This window comes from Puntigrus tetrazona, chromosome 25 (assembly GCF_018831695.1).
Source record: "Puntigrus tetrazona isolate hp1 chromosome 25, ASM1883169v1, whole genome shotgun sequence".
Classification (NCBI taxonomy): domain Eukaryota; kingdom Metazoa; phylum Chordata; class Actinopteri; order Cypriniformes; family Cyprinidae; genus Puntigrus; species Puntigrus tetrazona.
The window spans coordinates 8,031,713-8,045,820 of NC_056723.1; the positions used below are offsets into that span (position 1 = coordinate 8,031,713).

At 36.5% G+C, this 14,108-nt stretch overlaps 1 protein-coding gene across 3 annotated transcripts in view; it reads right to left on the reverse strand.

Moving 5' to 3' along the window:
* Positions 1-14,108, reverse strand: part of si:ch211-266k8.4 (USP6 N-terminal-like protein) — a 44,808-nt gene that overhangs the window by 15,744 nt on the left and 14,956 nt on the right. Inside the window, exons 11-15 of one of the 3 annotated variants that reach the window (XM_043227563.1) lie at positions 12,438-12,542; positions 10,940-11,115; positions 10,708-10,817; positions 8,589-8,783; positions 1,473-1,821 (exon numbers count right to left, since the gene is read on the reverse strand). In XM_043227563.1, coding sequence (XP_043083498.1) covers positions 1,743-1,821; positions 8,589-8,783; positions 10,708-10,817; positions 10,940-11,115; positions 12,438-12,542 — 665 coding nt within the window. In that variant the 3' untranslated portion in view covers positions 1,473-1,742. Of the gene's footprint in view, positions 1-1,472; positions 1,822-5,806; positions 5,987-8,588; positions 8,784-10,707; positions 10,818-10,939; positions 11,116-12,437; positions 12,543-14,108 lie in introns of those variants that run through there. The other 2 variants (XM_043227562.1, XM_043227564.1) reach the window with 2 other exon arrangements.

A 14,108-nucleotide genomic window follows, 5' to 3' on the forward strand; every position in this document is an offset into this window, starting at 1 on the left:
TTTGAAAATCTGGTCTACAAAGAAAAATGTCATTAATTGCATGTAATAGACACAAACTATAAAGAAAGTGCAAGTAAACTTTAACACTGTGTACTGTGTGTTTTAGTAATACGCTAAAAAGAACCAAAGAAAGACTCTTAGCTAGTATTCAGTGACTAATATTTAGTTTAACGTTAATTTGAGGCGTTAAAAGATGCTTTGGACGGGTGGACCGAGCTACTGGCTCTTCTCCAAGCCTTGAACATCATTGAGGTGAAGTGAGCCGGTGAAAGTGTAAGGTCTTTGTGACTAAATAGAACAAGACTAACTCAAAGTAATCAATCAGCTTTTCACACGACCTGTGTGTGTACGGAGCCCTTCCTACACTGGTCTTCACGTTGACCTAGCAGGCAAACACGTTGAGAACGGCACACAATTACGAATTCGCCTGGCAATCGATGTTAAACGGCGCGCGGATGTGGAGCCGCGCGGGGAGCGAATCTGTACGCTCACAGAACGAGGCCTTCGACAGGCATGAAGCAAAACAAACAGGAGATAAAAAGATTGAGAGAAAAACAGAAACCGGCTCCTCCACCGTTTCATGACATCAGCGCTCGCGTGTGGCGCTGCTCATCTGAAACCTACACCTCAGATAATTACAGGGCTGTGACAGTCAGACGCTTTATGACACACCCTCGCATAAACAACACACACACACACGCTTCAAAAACATAGCAGTTGTTGTCTGTTTTTCGTACGTCATCATTGGACTCTTACTGGAGGACGTGGGGGAGACACAGCAGAGAGGTCTGTGGGATACAATTGATCCACACTGCTCGTTTAGTCACAAGGTTGGGTTTTCATTGAAATATATATATGAGAGCATTCAAAACCGCTACTTTTATTTGACATGAACATCATCTCACAGACTCTTCCAATTTAATGAAACTATATACATAACCCCCCAAAAAAGGACCACACAGTAGCTTTCAAAACACATTTCTGTGTGACAAATAAAAATTTGTTATTTTCAGAAATGTAATCTGCTTAAACTCAGACACGACTTAAGTTAGCAATAAATTATATAAACAGCATAATTTGCAATTAAAAGTAATCCTAACAGAATAGGAATAAAGACCTAGGAAGTTAACTATTGCTTAATTGTTTCAAATAAGGGTGTTTTTTGTTGTTGTTGTTTTTTTAAGTAATTATTTTTCAATTTCGGCAATTTTATGTGAAGAGATTTAATGTTTTAACATGTCTATTTAATTTTTACCAATCTTTGTGCGACCGTTTTGCAAACGAAAATAATTTAGCAATTAAACTCCAATTATCTCCAGAAAACACATTTTATTAGAAATATTTTGGGCGAGGATAGAGAAGCAGAGAGACAGACAGACACACAGATAGATAGACAAGACAGAAAAATGACAGAGACAAATAGATGAGACAGAGAGATAATCTTTAAAACTGAAAGACATGAAGCCATTAAATCCATTGTGAATTAATCTTTTATTAAAGAATATAAAAGCTACATTAAAATATGGACATTCCCTGAATTACCGATGGAAAAATAGTTTGAGAATCCTACATTCATACATTAATATTGACGTATGTAAAGTTGGAAGAGCATATCAGTGACACGTGGTCAGAGACAGCGAAGGAGGAGTGAGGCAGGACCAAGCTTTCATTGTCATATGTCAGTGTTTCATTGAGCAGTTATGAAGTGAGCACACTTTGTTCCGTGACAGTCCCTCGAGGGCTCAAATTAGCTGCGATTCTCGCACTTGACTTGCCGTCATTGGGCAGGTGATGAAGTTTCTCTCGTTCAGCGCCACATGCCTTTGTTTACAAACACAGAGAGGTAGTTATGCAGGGTGTGCATCAAAATGACTTTCAGAAAATTAATTGCAGGGACAGTCCCTTAATCACAATGACGATGGCTAACAAAGTCTTTGAACCTGCCAGGTCATCATTCACTTCTGAAATCGAACCTGTGACCTGCTTGACCCCAAACAATGTTTAAATTAAAAAAAAAAACAAGTCACGTACATGCTTTAATGAATTGCCTAACATTACAACGAGCATAGATTCAAAATAACAAGGGCAATAATGCACAACCCGAGTAAGTATCCTTATGTGAACTACTAAATTAAACGTAGCCACAAAAACAACCTGCTGTAACAACTGTTCTTATGGGCCCTGCAGCTTGTGCTATACAAAACTGAGCGCTAAAAGCATTAGGTGTTCTCAGCTGAAGGCACCTCAGGCAACAAGGGCACTCTCGTCCTTTATTGCCTCACTCTCGTCTCTCAGGAGCTCTCGAAATATCAATTTGCCCTGCTGTGCCATTCACTTTGGTCTTTTCTTAACATTATCTTGCTCCTGAAGCACTCAAAAAAATAATTATGTTCAATGAACCTACTTAAAATATATCCATTAAATGAAGGCTACAGTAAAAATCAAATGTAATCATATATTTGAATGGATTTGATCTAGTTTATATGAAATGAAATGTATTTCAGTTAGGTTAAAGGGTTACTTGATACCATAACAAATATGGAAATTAATGTGACCAGACAAAATATGTATATACATCTGTCTACCTGTTTTAGTTCATATGTAAAAAAAAAAAAAAAAAAACCTTACTAAATACTAAATAGGATAACCAAAAAAAAAAATTATATTATTTCAATATCATCTAAATTAATTGAAATATTCCTTATGTTCCTTAACTTGTGTGATATTACATTAAAATGAAATTATACAAGCATTCATGCAATAGTACTAAATAAATTTGAAAAAAAAAAAATGCTTGAGAATTTCTGAATATTTGTGGTTTAAAATTTCTTACCTTCACTACACAAAATTAAGTTGTTTTTTTTGGGTTTTTTTTACCTGGCATTAGCAAATTCTAAACAACTAACTCACTAATTAACCTAACCACAAAAAATTTAATTGGTGCAAAAACAGTGATATAGCTCCTCTTCCGCCCATCAAAACACCAAGCTTTAAACATGTTTTCTAGCTTTGGAGCATCACAAATCCATCAGCTGGAGCTATGAATAGAACCGATCTGCTTCCACATCACTACGTCCAGACAACACAAGCCCAGTGGTGGCAAAACGGCACGCTAAGCATGCTTTCAGATTAAAAACACTTCATCACAATGTGCCTCTCTCAAGCTCCGCAGCCTGAGACCTCTACAGTCCATCATATGATGGGAGTATGAAGCATGTGTCCGTATGGAACAGCTGCTTCCCGCTGCACACCCTCTGGGCTCCACAGCAATTGTGTTTAAGCAGATTATCCGGCAGAGTTTAGCCACGCTGGATTTAGCCGTTGGTCGGCACTGTGAGGTGCAGGAGGCCCAGCGAGAGCCATTGAGACAGAGCGGCCTGGTGGACAATAGAGGTGAGAAACGGCCAGACCCAAGAGAAGACAGCAGGTACGGCCTGTCTGGAAACCTAGAAACCGAGCATCAGTAATCATAAGAGACAGATGCCACCGTCTGCACCCGGGGTGGTATATAATCCAAAATAATGAATCTTTGAGAATGACAGACAGAATTTGAGAGACATAAAATGGAAATTCCATTCAGCGGTTTTCTGTGGGACACAAAGGAAGATATTCTGAAGAATGTTGCTAACCAAATGATTTTGGGTCACACTGACTTCCATATGGATAAAAAAAAATACTAGTCAATGTAACCTGAAACGGTTTGGTTAACCAGCATTCTTCAAAATATCTACTTTGGTGTTTCACAAACACAAACCATGCACGTTTGGAAGGACATTAAGATGAGCAAATGATGACAGAATTTACATTCTTTGATGGACTGCCCATTTAAATCACATTCAAACTTGACACACCAGATTTGACGTCAGTGACACCAAACAACACTGGTTCTTGTGCACAAGTTTGAATATGCAAAATAACTCTCTTATAATCCTCACACAAACCTATTCACCTGAACAGCTTAAGACGACGTTAAATGTAGTGAGTCAGTTACATGAACAACTTCTACAGTGCTTTTTGTCATTTATGTTCACTTGGGGCCCTATACTATTTTCTGGATTCCATTTTAATTTAATTTAATTTAATTTTTGTATTTAAAAAAAAATAATAATCATGTCCAACAAATTAAAAATGACCCTATTGAAATCTTTTTTTTTTTTTTTTTTTTAATTGAATGTTTTCATTTTTCTACATTTATGATTTAAAACAAATGTATTCTCAAATTATCAAATGAAGGTGTGAAACATTAACAATTTAATGGTTGTATTATTATTATTATCTCCACCACTACCACTACTGTACAACAGCAATATTTGATTTTTAGTATTTTCTTCAAGTTTCAGTTCATACTGTATTATAACATACAATAATGGCATAACCTCCATATTAAATGTATTAACAGAGGCAAGAAAAGCATGCACAATATAATCTATGCACTAGTGGCCTCAGACTTTTGGACTCTCTAGATGTAATTGGGGCAGCACTAATTATTAATAAGCTTAAATTACCTTTATGTTGTCACAATGGGAGTGGGCTGGGATTGTGGTTTTGTTGGACCTTGTACTGTATATTCAAGAAGCCATTAACTACTAGAGACAATGTCAGCAACTGCACCTGGGCTCAGGTAAAGATATAGGGCTATATGAATTTTTCCGCAAATTGTGTTTCATTATTTTTTTACAGACTCCATTTTAATTGTTAAATTAAAGTTTGTTAAATCAAATAGCATGTCTTGAAACGTATTAATTCAACAGCAATTTATTAAGCATTTAACAAAAGTGACATTTTTAGAATCCTATGAAAATATTTTAGTTAAAATTTTTTAACCCCTGGTAACTGAATGAATGTATTAAATAATTTTTTTAAAAATGGCCAAACAAAGTGCTGTACAACAGGTGTACTGTAAAAACACAAGAAACATGCGACATTTCACGTTTATACAGTACATTGGGTTTTTATGAATTATAGGACCCTAAATGATAAACAAATATATTCAAGCAACTAAAAAAAAAAAAAAAAAAAAAAAAAAAAATACCTACACAACCTAAAGTGGAATAAAACAAATCCAGAATTCACTGCCACGAGGTCAGGAATTTTGACTAAATATATTTAATTTCATTGAAATTACAATAGTATATATTACAATAGTGTATATATATATATATATATATATATATATATATATATATATATATATATATATATATATATATATATATATATATATATATATATATATATATATATATATATAAAAAAAATCTTGATTTAGTTGAATTTTATTCAACAACAAAAAAATTCCCCTCAATATACATGTTTGTAAAAATGTATTTCAGTGCATATACAAGGTTACTAATAGGGCACTAATAACATTTACTACAGTATCGTGAAAAGTTCATTTAAGGTGCTGCATTGAAAAAGAGCTGAAGTATTACTGACCTCTGCCTAAGTTACATTTCTATCAACCGAGTGACCATGCACTTTAAAAACTTCGCACGGACTCGGGTTTCTAGATGGCTGAAAACATTCCCTAATGACCCGGTCCGCTGGGGCAGACGCAGCCTTCTAAACAGCAGGGTGATGCTGGGAAATCAGGAGCTAAGCCCATGAATAAGTAAACGCCACTCCGGCTCAGTGTTGTTAATCATGGGAGTTCATACTGCACGTATTTCCCTTGGGATTTGATCCCCCCCACACTTCTCCTCAGTATTGTTTATGCAACATCTAGAGCGCAGCCACCAACACGGTCACCTGAATCTCAATGTGATCAGATAAGATCTGCAGTTCCTTGATCAGCTTTCCTACTTTCATTCAATGTTGTTGCGTAACCATCGCACCCGAGCGAACGACAATGGCTATCGCACCCCTATCCAACAGCCCGACACGAACCTACACGGAGACGACTGTGTGGTTGTATTTTAAGCCGTGTATCCCATCATTGCATCGGCAGGGTTGCCAGATATGCTGTAATCTTTTCCCCTGGGAGCCCCTGGAAACCAGATACAGAAGAGGAAGATCAAACGCTGGGCATGGGATCACATGTCTCCGCTGCTCGTACGGAGCGTGACGCACACATGGCATACAGGGATAGACTTTTTTCCCCGTAGCCTCCCACACTCTGGCTCTTTTCAGAGGTGGGACGTCTGGTAATCACACGATTATGAAAAGAACAACACCACAGATTCAGCCAGGTTTGTGAAGATGGCGAGCTGTGGTGAGAGAGAAAAAAAAAAAAAAAAAAACACATAAAAATGAGTACACTGGAAGCACTGTTAACTTCAAAGGAGGAAAAAAAAAGTTCAAAGTAAAATTTTTCCACTGATTAACTATTTATAAGTACTATATAGAAAGGAATCATTCAAATGTTATAATAATTTTAAAATATAGACGTTTTAAAATATACACACTTGTAAAGTATATTAATATATTTTATATTTTTATTAAGTGTATTTGTTGATTTTTATTGGTTGGTGGGGGTTTTATGATGTTCATTGTTAACATCTGGTAAAAGTATATGCATACGTGAATGAATTTTAGAGCTGTGTGGAACCGTTTGCAAATTGGATTCGTTTCAGGATGGACTCTAATATAAAAAAGTGAGGGGAAAATTAAAAAAAAAAAATTCTAAATAAAATGTACACACACACACACACACACACACACACACACACAAAGCTTAAAAGAAATGCACGAAAAAATAAAAAAACTGAGATAAAAGCAAAGCAAAGCAAGCACGCACAACCAAGTGACACAGATGAACAAAACTGATTCTGTGCCGTTACTGGACACCTCTGAAACCAAAAAAACCTTTATACAAATTTTTCTTCATGCTGAATTTCTTTCATTGTGTTTGCATTTTTATGCGCGACAAGGGACTTTTTCATAAAACCAGAAACCAGAGTCATTTAACCTGCAAACGTTTCTTTTCAACTGATTCTCTCTGCATGCAAACGAAGAAAAATGTAGTTAGGCCACTTTTATACTTCGAGGTAGCAATTAAGACGTTCCTGGCAAGGATTCTGCTTTAGGAACTTTATTTTGAACTCATTATTAACTGCATCACTGTTCACGGGAGAATTCAAATTCTCAGAAGGTGATGCTGAAACTAAAGGAACATCATGTTTGTTAAACACACACACGCACAGACATACACACACAAGACAATGACCTCCGCAACAACCTTACAGTCCCAGTCAAGGAAAGTTTGATGCTCCTCTCTGACATCATTACAAGTGCTACAAAGGACAGTGCAAAGGCACCAGGAAGGTGGATGTTAAAAGTTAAAAGGCCAGATGCTTGTTTTCATAGCTGGTGTGACTCATCGGCTCCTTCTATACAAGGGGGCAGGTGGAAATGGCAGGACGTTGGCCTCTGGGGGCCCAATGGTTTAAATACAGCCTGCTGACATTACTGACCGGAGATCAACGCTTCTGCTTCATTTTCCACCACACCTACTGCTTTTCCGCCTGATCCCGGAGGGTAAAGATGCTGGATGTAAAAACGGTGACAGAGTCATGGCTCAAAAACGGGGATGCGGGCATAACAATTTATTTTTATCCTCATAACGCTCATAAGCTATCTTTGTCTTCCTTTGTTTACCCAGTGAAAGAGAAGACTCAGGCCCGCTTAGTGTGAACATGGATGAAACAATATAAAATTTCAATAAAGATAGTGTCATAATTGTTCATGTTACAGCCAATAACGAATAAATTGTTGATATTAAAAAGTACACCGTTTTGTCTAAATAAATGAAAAACACTACAAAAATCATTTAAAAAATGCTGCAAGTGAACTAGGCAAAATATGATTTTTGACTTCTACCTTGCAAAATATTTACATGTACAGTATATAAAAGTAAACAACTGTATTAATTAAAGTCCTGACAATTTATTTAATTTCTTATTTATTCTGTAAGAAAAAAAATTGCAAGTGGGATGGAAAATAACAGTTACATTAAGCATTATTTATTAACATTTTTCAATTTGATTTTATAAATTTTTGTGTTTTAATCATTAATATTACTTTTTGTACTTTTCATTCTATTTAGTTCTTATTTCTTTTAAACTCAGTCTAAGGTTTTAGTAAATTCAGTTATAATATTTTGACTTATACCTTACAAAATACATGCACAAGCCCTGACAATTGCTTTATTTTAAAAAAATGTCTTGAGTTCCTTGCTGAGATCAAAACAATTCACAGCTATGCCACTCAAAAGTGGCTAAAAAAGCCCCTAAAACTACCATTTACCTCATTAAAGTATCACCTTTCATGGTACCCTGTGCTTTCATTCAAATCCTTATCCGTTGTAGAGAATCCATACGGTCGCATTAATCACTTTGAATGTGAGGGATTGGGTCCAGATTAAAGCATCATTATAACTAACCCCCTCTTCAACGAGTACAAAAACCTGCCAAACCAAAGCAACGTGGCCACCTGTCAGTTTAATCCCAGCCCAAGCAGAGAGAATGTTAAAACACATTAATTATTGTTGGCACCGGCGAAAGAATGTTTACGATGGAGGATCAAATGCCTTCACTCCTCCTACACAAAGAAAAGACGTATAAATCTTAAAAAAGTAAATGATCCGGTACCTGCTTGGGCTTTCTTGACATCCATCAGTCTCGCTGCTCTCTGGCCGAACAAATGCTTGAGCCGCAGTCTGTTGAGATCTAGAGCTTCGTTTCTTCGGCAGGAGTGAACTTCCTCGTCCGGACTGACCTCGGCTCCTTCTGCGAGCCACTTTACCCACGGGCCCTGACCTCACACGCCAGGCCGAAGAGCTGGAGCTGTGAAGAGGCAGAAATCAGTGCTCAAAACTCACTCGGGGACACACAGTGACTCCAGAAAGTATTTGGACACTTCACACAGAACATATTTTTAGACTGCATTGCCCTGCTGTTCCATTGTTTTCCTATGTACATACACGCTAGATGGACATCCATACACATACTTTTACACTGTTCCAAACCTTTGTGAGTAAATTTTATTGCATCAACAGCAACCCAATTACACTCACTGCATCACAAAACACACTGTTTACATGATCGTCACAACTGAGTAACAGATGACTGACAGATTAGCTGTTGACCTAGAACTAGACCTGTTCTGCACAAAAAAGTAATAATAATAGAATGGCTTAATGTAATGTAACTAAAGGGGGCCTGTGTGGTGCTAACATTATTTTGAGTATTTGGTGCAATGCAATGTGTTTATGTGGTTTAAGCATACTGCACATTTTTCCTCCATGTCCCACCTTCCTGAAACGGGTCGATATGTGCAAAGCTGACAGTTGTGTTTTGATTGGCCAGCTACCCAGTGCGTTGTAATTTGCAGAATACCTCAAGAGTTTGGAGCAAATGTTACGCTCCTTACTATAATATGATGCAACGTCCCAATCGCTCTGTACACCAAAACAATAAACTACATTACAAACGAGGCAATTGTTGCATCCAGTGGAGACATAATTACTGATTATCATGACTTGTAATGCAAGCTACTGATGTAAACATAACACCATGACTGCGTTCATGATCAGAGAAACGACAAGCGACAACGGCACTAACGACACAGCTACAATAATAAATCTGCCTTCTTTCTTTGCATGAACATTTAATTTTTTTTAATCTTTGCAGCACAGAACAGCTAAATACTATTCCAGAGTATTCAGATCTGTTGCGCAAAGCTTTGAGTTTTCAGTGTCATTTCTGATACCATATTTATGCAAATTTGGATTTTCTGGCTGCCATAAAACCCTCAAATCCCTGAGCGCCTCCATGACTCTGCAACCCAGCACTAAAATGTGTATTTCTCACAGGGCCAATGAATGTTTGCATTTCAACGCAGGCTGTGCTCTAGGGCATTTACGCCTGCTTTTCTGTGATCAGGTGAAGCGTTGAAATCAGCCTCATTATTTCCTCATCATGTCAAATTAGAAAACTCCACACGCTGACCCTTAGTAACCCGATTCAGTCTCAGATATTTAATTCTACTGACATGAATGCAGAAGCTGCTGGGAATGACAGGTATTTAGACATGTTTTTCTTACTTTTGTTAAGAGAGAGGTTTATGAAATACAACCTGGGTGTTTACTTTTTGAAATTTTTAACAGTTTTTTTAATGGAACATCAACTTTAATATTATAATTCTAACGGGGAACTATGTTGGATGCATTTTATAATACGGTTTCAACTGTTTTCAACCTAAATATCTAAAGCAGCAAATCGCTAAAGACACCTAGCACCCTTAAGTACGCATTATATCTAGGCATGCCAGCAATGTTCTGTATGAACACAAGCTGTGAACTTGAATTTCTTGCACAAAGATAATCAGATACACGCACATGCAAACAGACGAGTAGACATACAAAACCCTCTCAACTAGCCAGAAGCATTTTCTCAGATAGTTAAAGCTCCAGAACAAGATTCATTCTTGCTCAGACAAAAGTACAAAGCCATAAATTTTGTCACTCTGTGACGAAGAAAAAAAACAAAAATGCAAGGACCTGATTAGTGACATGCACCTGTAGTTAACCCATTGTTCACTACAAACATTTAAGATTTGGAATAAGTAAATAATAATAATAATAATTGAGTAAAAGGTGAAAATGTTTAATGGATTTAATGTATTACATTAACATTGTACCAAATAAACATATCTAAACAAAAAAGGGGACAGATCGTTTAGCCTCTTTTCTCTTTTTCTTTCACATACCTGTCTTCAGCAACACCTCCATCTGAATCTTGAGAAGGGAGCTGCTCCTTCTTGACCCCTCCCAGAGAGGAATTCTGGGAACGCCTGCTGCTGCTCCTCCTGGTTCGACCCTGAACCACATACATTCTTAGACTGATATGTATAGGATGCATGGTTTCTTCTCACTGATATCAACAGCTAACACATTAACATTATTGATTTCAAATGATGCTGGTCATAAAATGAGATTGACCTGTGCCTGAGTGAAGGAGGTGGAGGTTCTGGTTTTGGGGAGGTGGCCGCGGACGGGGCTCCTCTTGGCTGGAGAGGACCTGGCAGCTGCACTGTACTTGCCTGACTCCAAAAGGTAATGCTGAGCTACTTTCAGCAGCCGTGTGAAAACATTCTTAGCGCTAGAGCCTGGAGCCGCTGGAGAAACACGGATCACATAGAAGTTTAGAAGCACGTATTATAATAAACATGAACAAATAAATCTGATATCTAAAATCAATATAAAATTAAACATGCATAAAAATAAGCATAAAACTGTTATGATTTTTGCACTTTTACACTTGTACATACTGACACGTACATAGAATTAATAGCAATTCACTGGCACAAATGCTCAACTAATGTAATAGCAAGGAAATACTAAATGGACAAAACAGTAAAGAAAAAAAACTTATGTAAAATTCTTGTAAAGGCAGAACTGATATAAGACAAATCTGTTTTCGGCATTGATATTATTATTATTATTATTATTATTATGAAGAAGAAGAAATGTTTCTAGCATAAAAATATATATTTGGTCATGTATATAAAAAAAAGTTTTTTCTATTATGTTTTTAAAAAAAATCATATTTCATGCATACATAATTTTAATTACTTATACACACATATACATAAATACATACACACACATATATAAATATAATTTTTTTGTGTTAAAATAGCACATGGGACAGAAAATGTAACTATTTAAATACATTTCAGAGAAAATGTCAGCGGTTCTATTCTTATAGCATGCACATGACTTTAGAAGTGCCTTTAAAATAACTTTTGTCCCAATTTGATCTGTTAAAGCACTCGGGACTTTAAAAAGTAAAGAAGAAAAAAAAAAAAGTACAGATGGTTGAACTTTTGTGAGCTGCACTATATTTCCAGGCACAAACAAATATCACAGCACAGACGGGCCCACAGCACAAAACTGAGCGTTATCAGACCCTATCACATTTACACAGGTGCTGCCGGCCTGCTCCTGCTAATGCAGGCTGTGTGCTGGAGAACAGATATCCATGCAGGCCACATATGCCACTAGGGATTCTGCCAGTCCCCTGTAATCTCATCAACACAACAAGGAAATGTGGGCTGTATTGTATTTCAAAGCGTCTGTTTTGGTGGGTTTGTATCGGGCAGGTGACAGAGTACAGCTCTGTAAAACTCGAGTGTAATTCGCTTGACATTGAATGTGTGAATCGGTGACCTGAAATACAGTGTGTCAAGGGTTTTAGCCTATTGTCTTGATTTCTTTTTCTGGGCTTTCCGCCAACAGTATTAACTTGTGCCGTGTGATTGGATCCAAGCAACGCTATAATCTCATTGATGATACGGCAGGGTGCCATCTTAAGGTACTAACGCACTTTCGTTATGACACCGTATCCGTTTCTCATAGCAATGACCTATTAGGTTAAGAGCATGGAGGTCCAGACCTGCCTAAATTACTCCTAAATCATCTCTATGAACTGCCTCACCTTTCTTGGAAGTGTTCCTGGCAACTTCTTGAGAAGGTTTTTCATCCTGTTGTCCATCGCTGAGAGGACTTGTACAGTCTTTTGCGCTTTCTTTTTTCACTTTCTCTGCAAAAAACGATGTAAATCAAAAAAATTTATATGGAATGTATATGAAGCGTGGACAAAAATTAATAAAACATACATTTATTTTAAATATGTAATAATAATATAAAAAATATTTTTGAATATTTTAAAAACAAAAGGAAAATGCATACAGTACATACATTTGAAAACTAAAAATTATATTATTAAAATGAAAAAAATAATAATAATAGCACATTTAAAAATCAATTAAAAACCAATTCTACAAAAACAACCAAAAAAAAAAACATACAAATATGCAAACATTTAGTGTTATGGAGAAAGCACATTATTGCGTATGTAAGCATTTCTGCCCCACAGAAAGCAAAATACCGCAGACGCATACTAACTCACTGCAAATTACAAATTACGGCAACAGTAAATGTTTGTGTTGCCTTTATAACAATACAAAGAGTCAAAAAAAATCAAGTCAACTTCGCAACTACAATTAAACCTTAAACCCTGGCTTTGGAGAAAGCACTAATTTCACAATCAATCTTCATCAGCAGCAGTTTAAAGGCTTTAGTTCACAGTGGATCTCATAAAAACGAGTTCTGGCATGTTCATGAGAAAACGCTGGAAGGTACCAGATCTCATCCTGCCTCCCTGAAGCACTGAGAGCCCTAAAGTACATACATAAAAAAAAAAAAAAAAAAAAAACTTCCCGTTTACTATATTTTCTGATGGATTTTTCAGAATATGTCAGATATAAATTACTGAAAGGGGTTTCCCTTGTAGACATTCAGGGGTATAATTTGGTAGAGAATGAAAGTTATTGAGCACGTCACCACAGCTGACCCAATGACATCTGTTTCAAAGAACAGGATCCAAACACATTAACAGATGCAAAGTAAAGGTTTTCCTAATGCAGTAATGACAGGGCTATTCTGAGAGAATCATAAATAATCCCATCATTTTTGCGCTGCTCGATAGGACGGATTCTCGTCGCAGTTTACGCCACAAATGGGAAAAATGTTCAAATACAAATGCAAAAGAACAAGTTGGCAGAAGGTTAGGATAAAGTCTCATTAACTCGTCCACGCTTGCAGACATACGCTCTTTGAAAAAAAAAAACAACAAAACGCCCAGCTTTAAGTGATGCTGAAAAGCAGCTTTCCTCTCAAATGACTCAACTGATAACCAGAAGGCCATCGCACTCTTTCAGACACAGAAAAAGACTGTGCAAACAATGATAGCTAGCGCATTAGTGACGATACACACAGATCTGATCTGAGAGAACAATGTAAGAGTACTGTATATAGATAACATCAATTAGTTTACCTACTTTATTTAGATCTCAGAAAACACATTGGATGTTATTGGTAAATAGGTACAGTTTATTCTATACAGTTAATCTATAACATTCTTAATAATGGTAACACCAGGCTATTTTAACAATGTCCTTACTACCTAGTATTATCCAATTTTATCTAATAGATCATTTTAGGAACAGTGTGAAAAGAAATGCATGTTTTATTCCATCAATCCAAAAAAATAAATAAATAAAAAATAATCTGTAAAACTATATTGGAAAAAGGGACGGAAAACAAA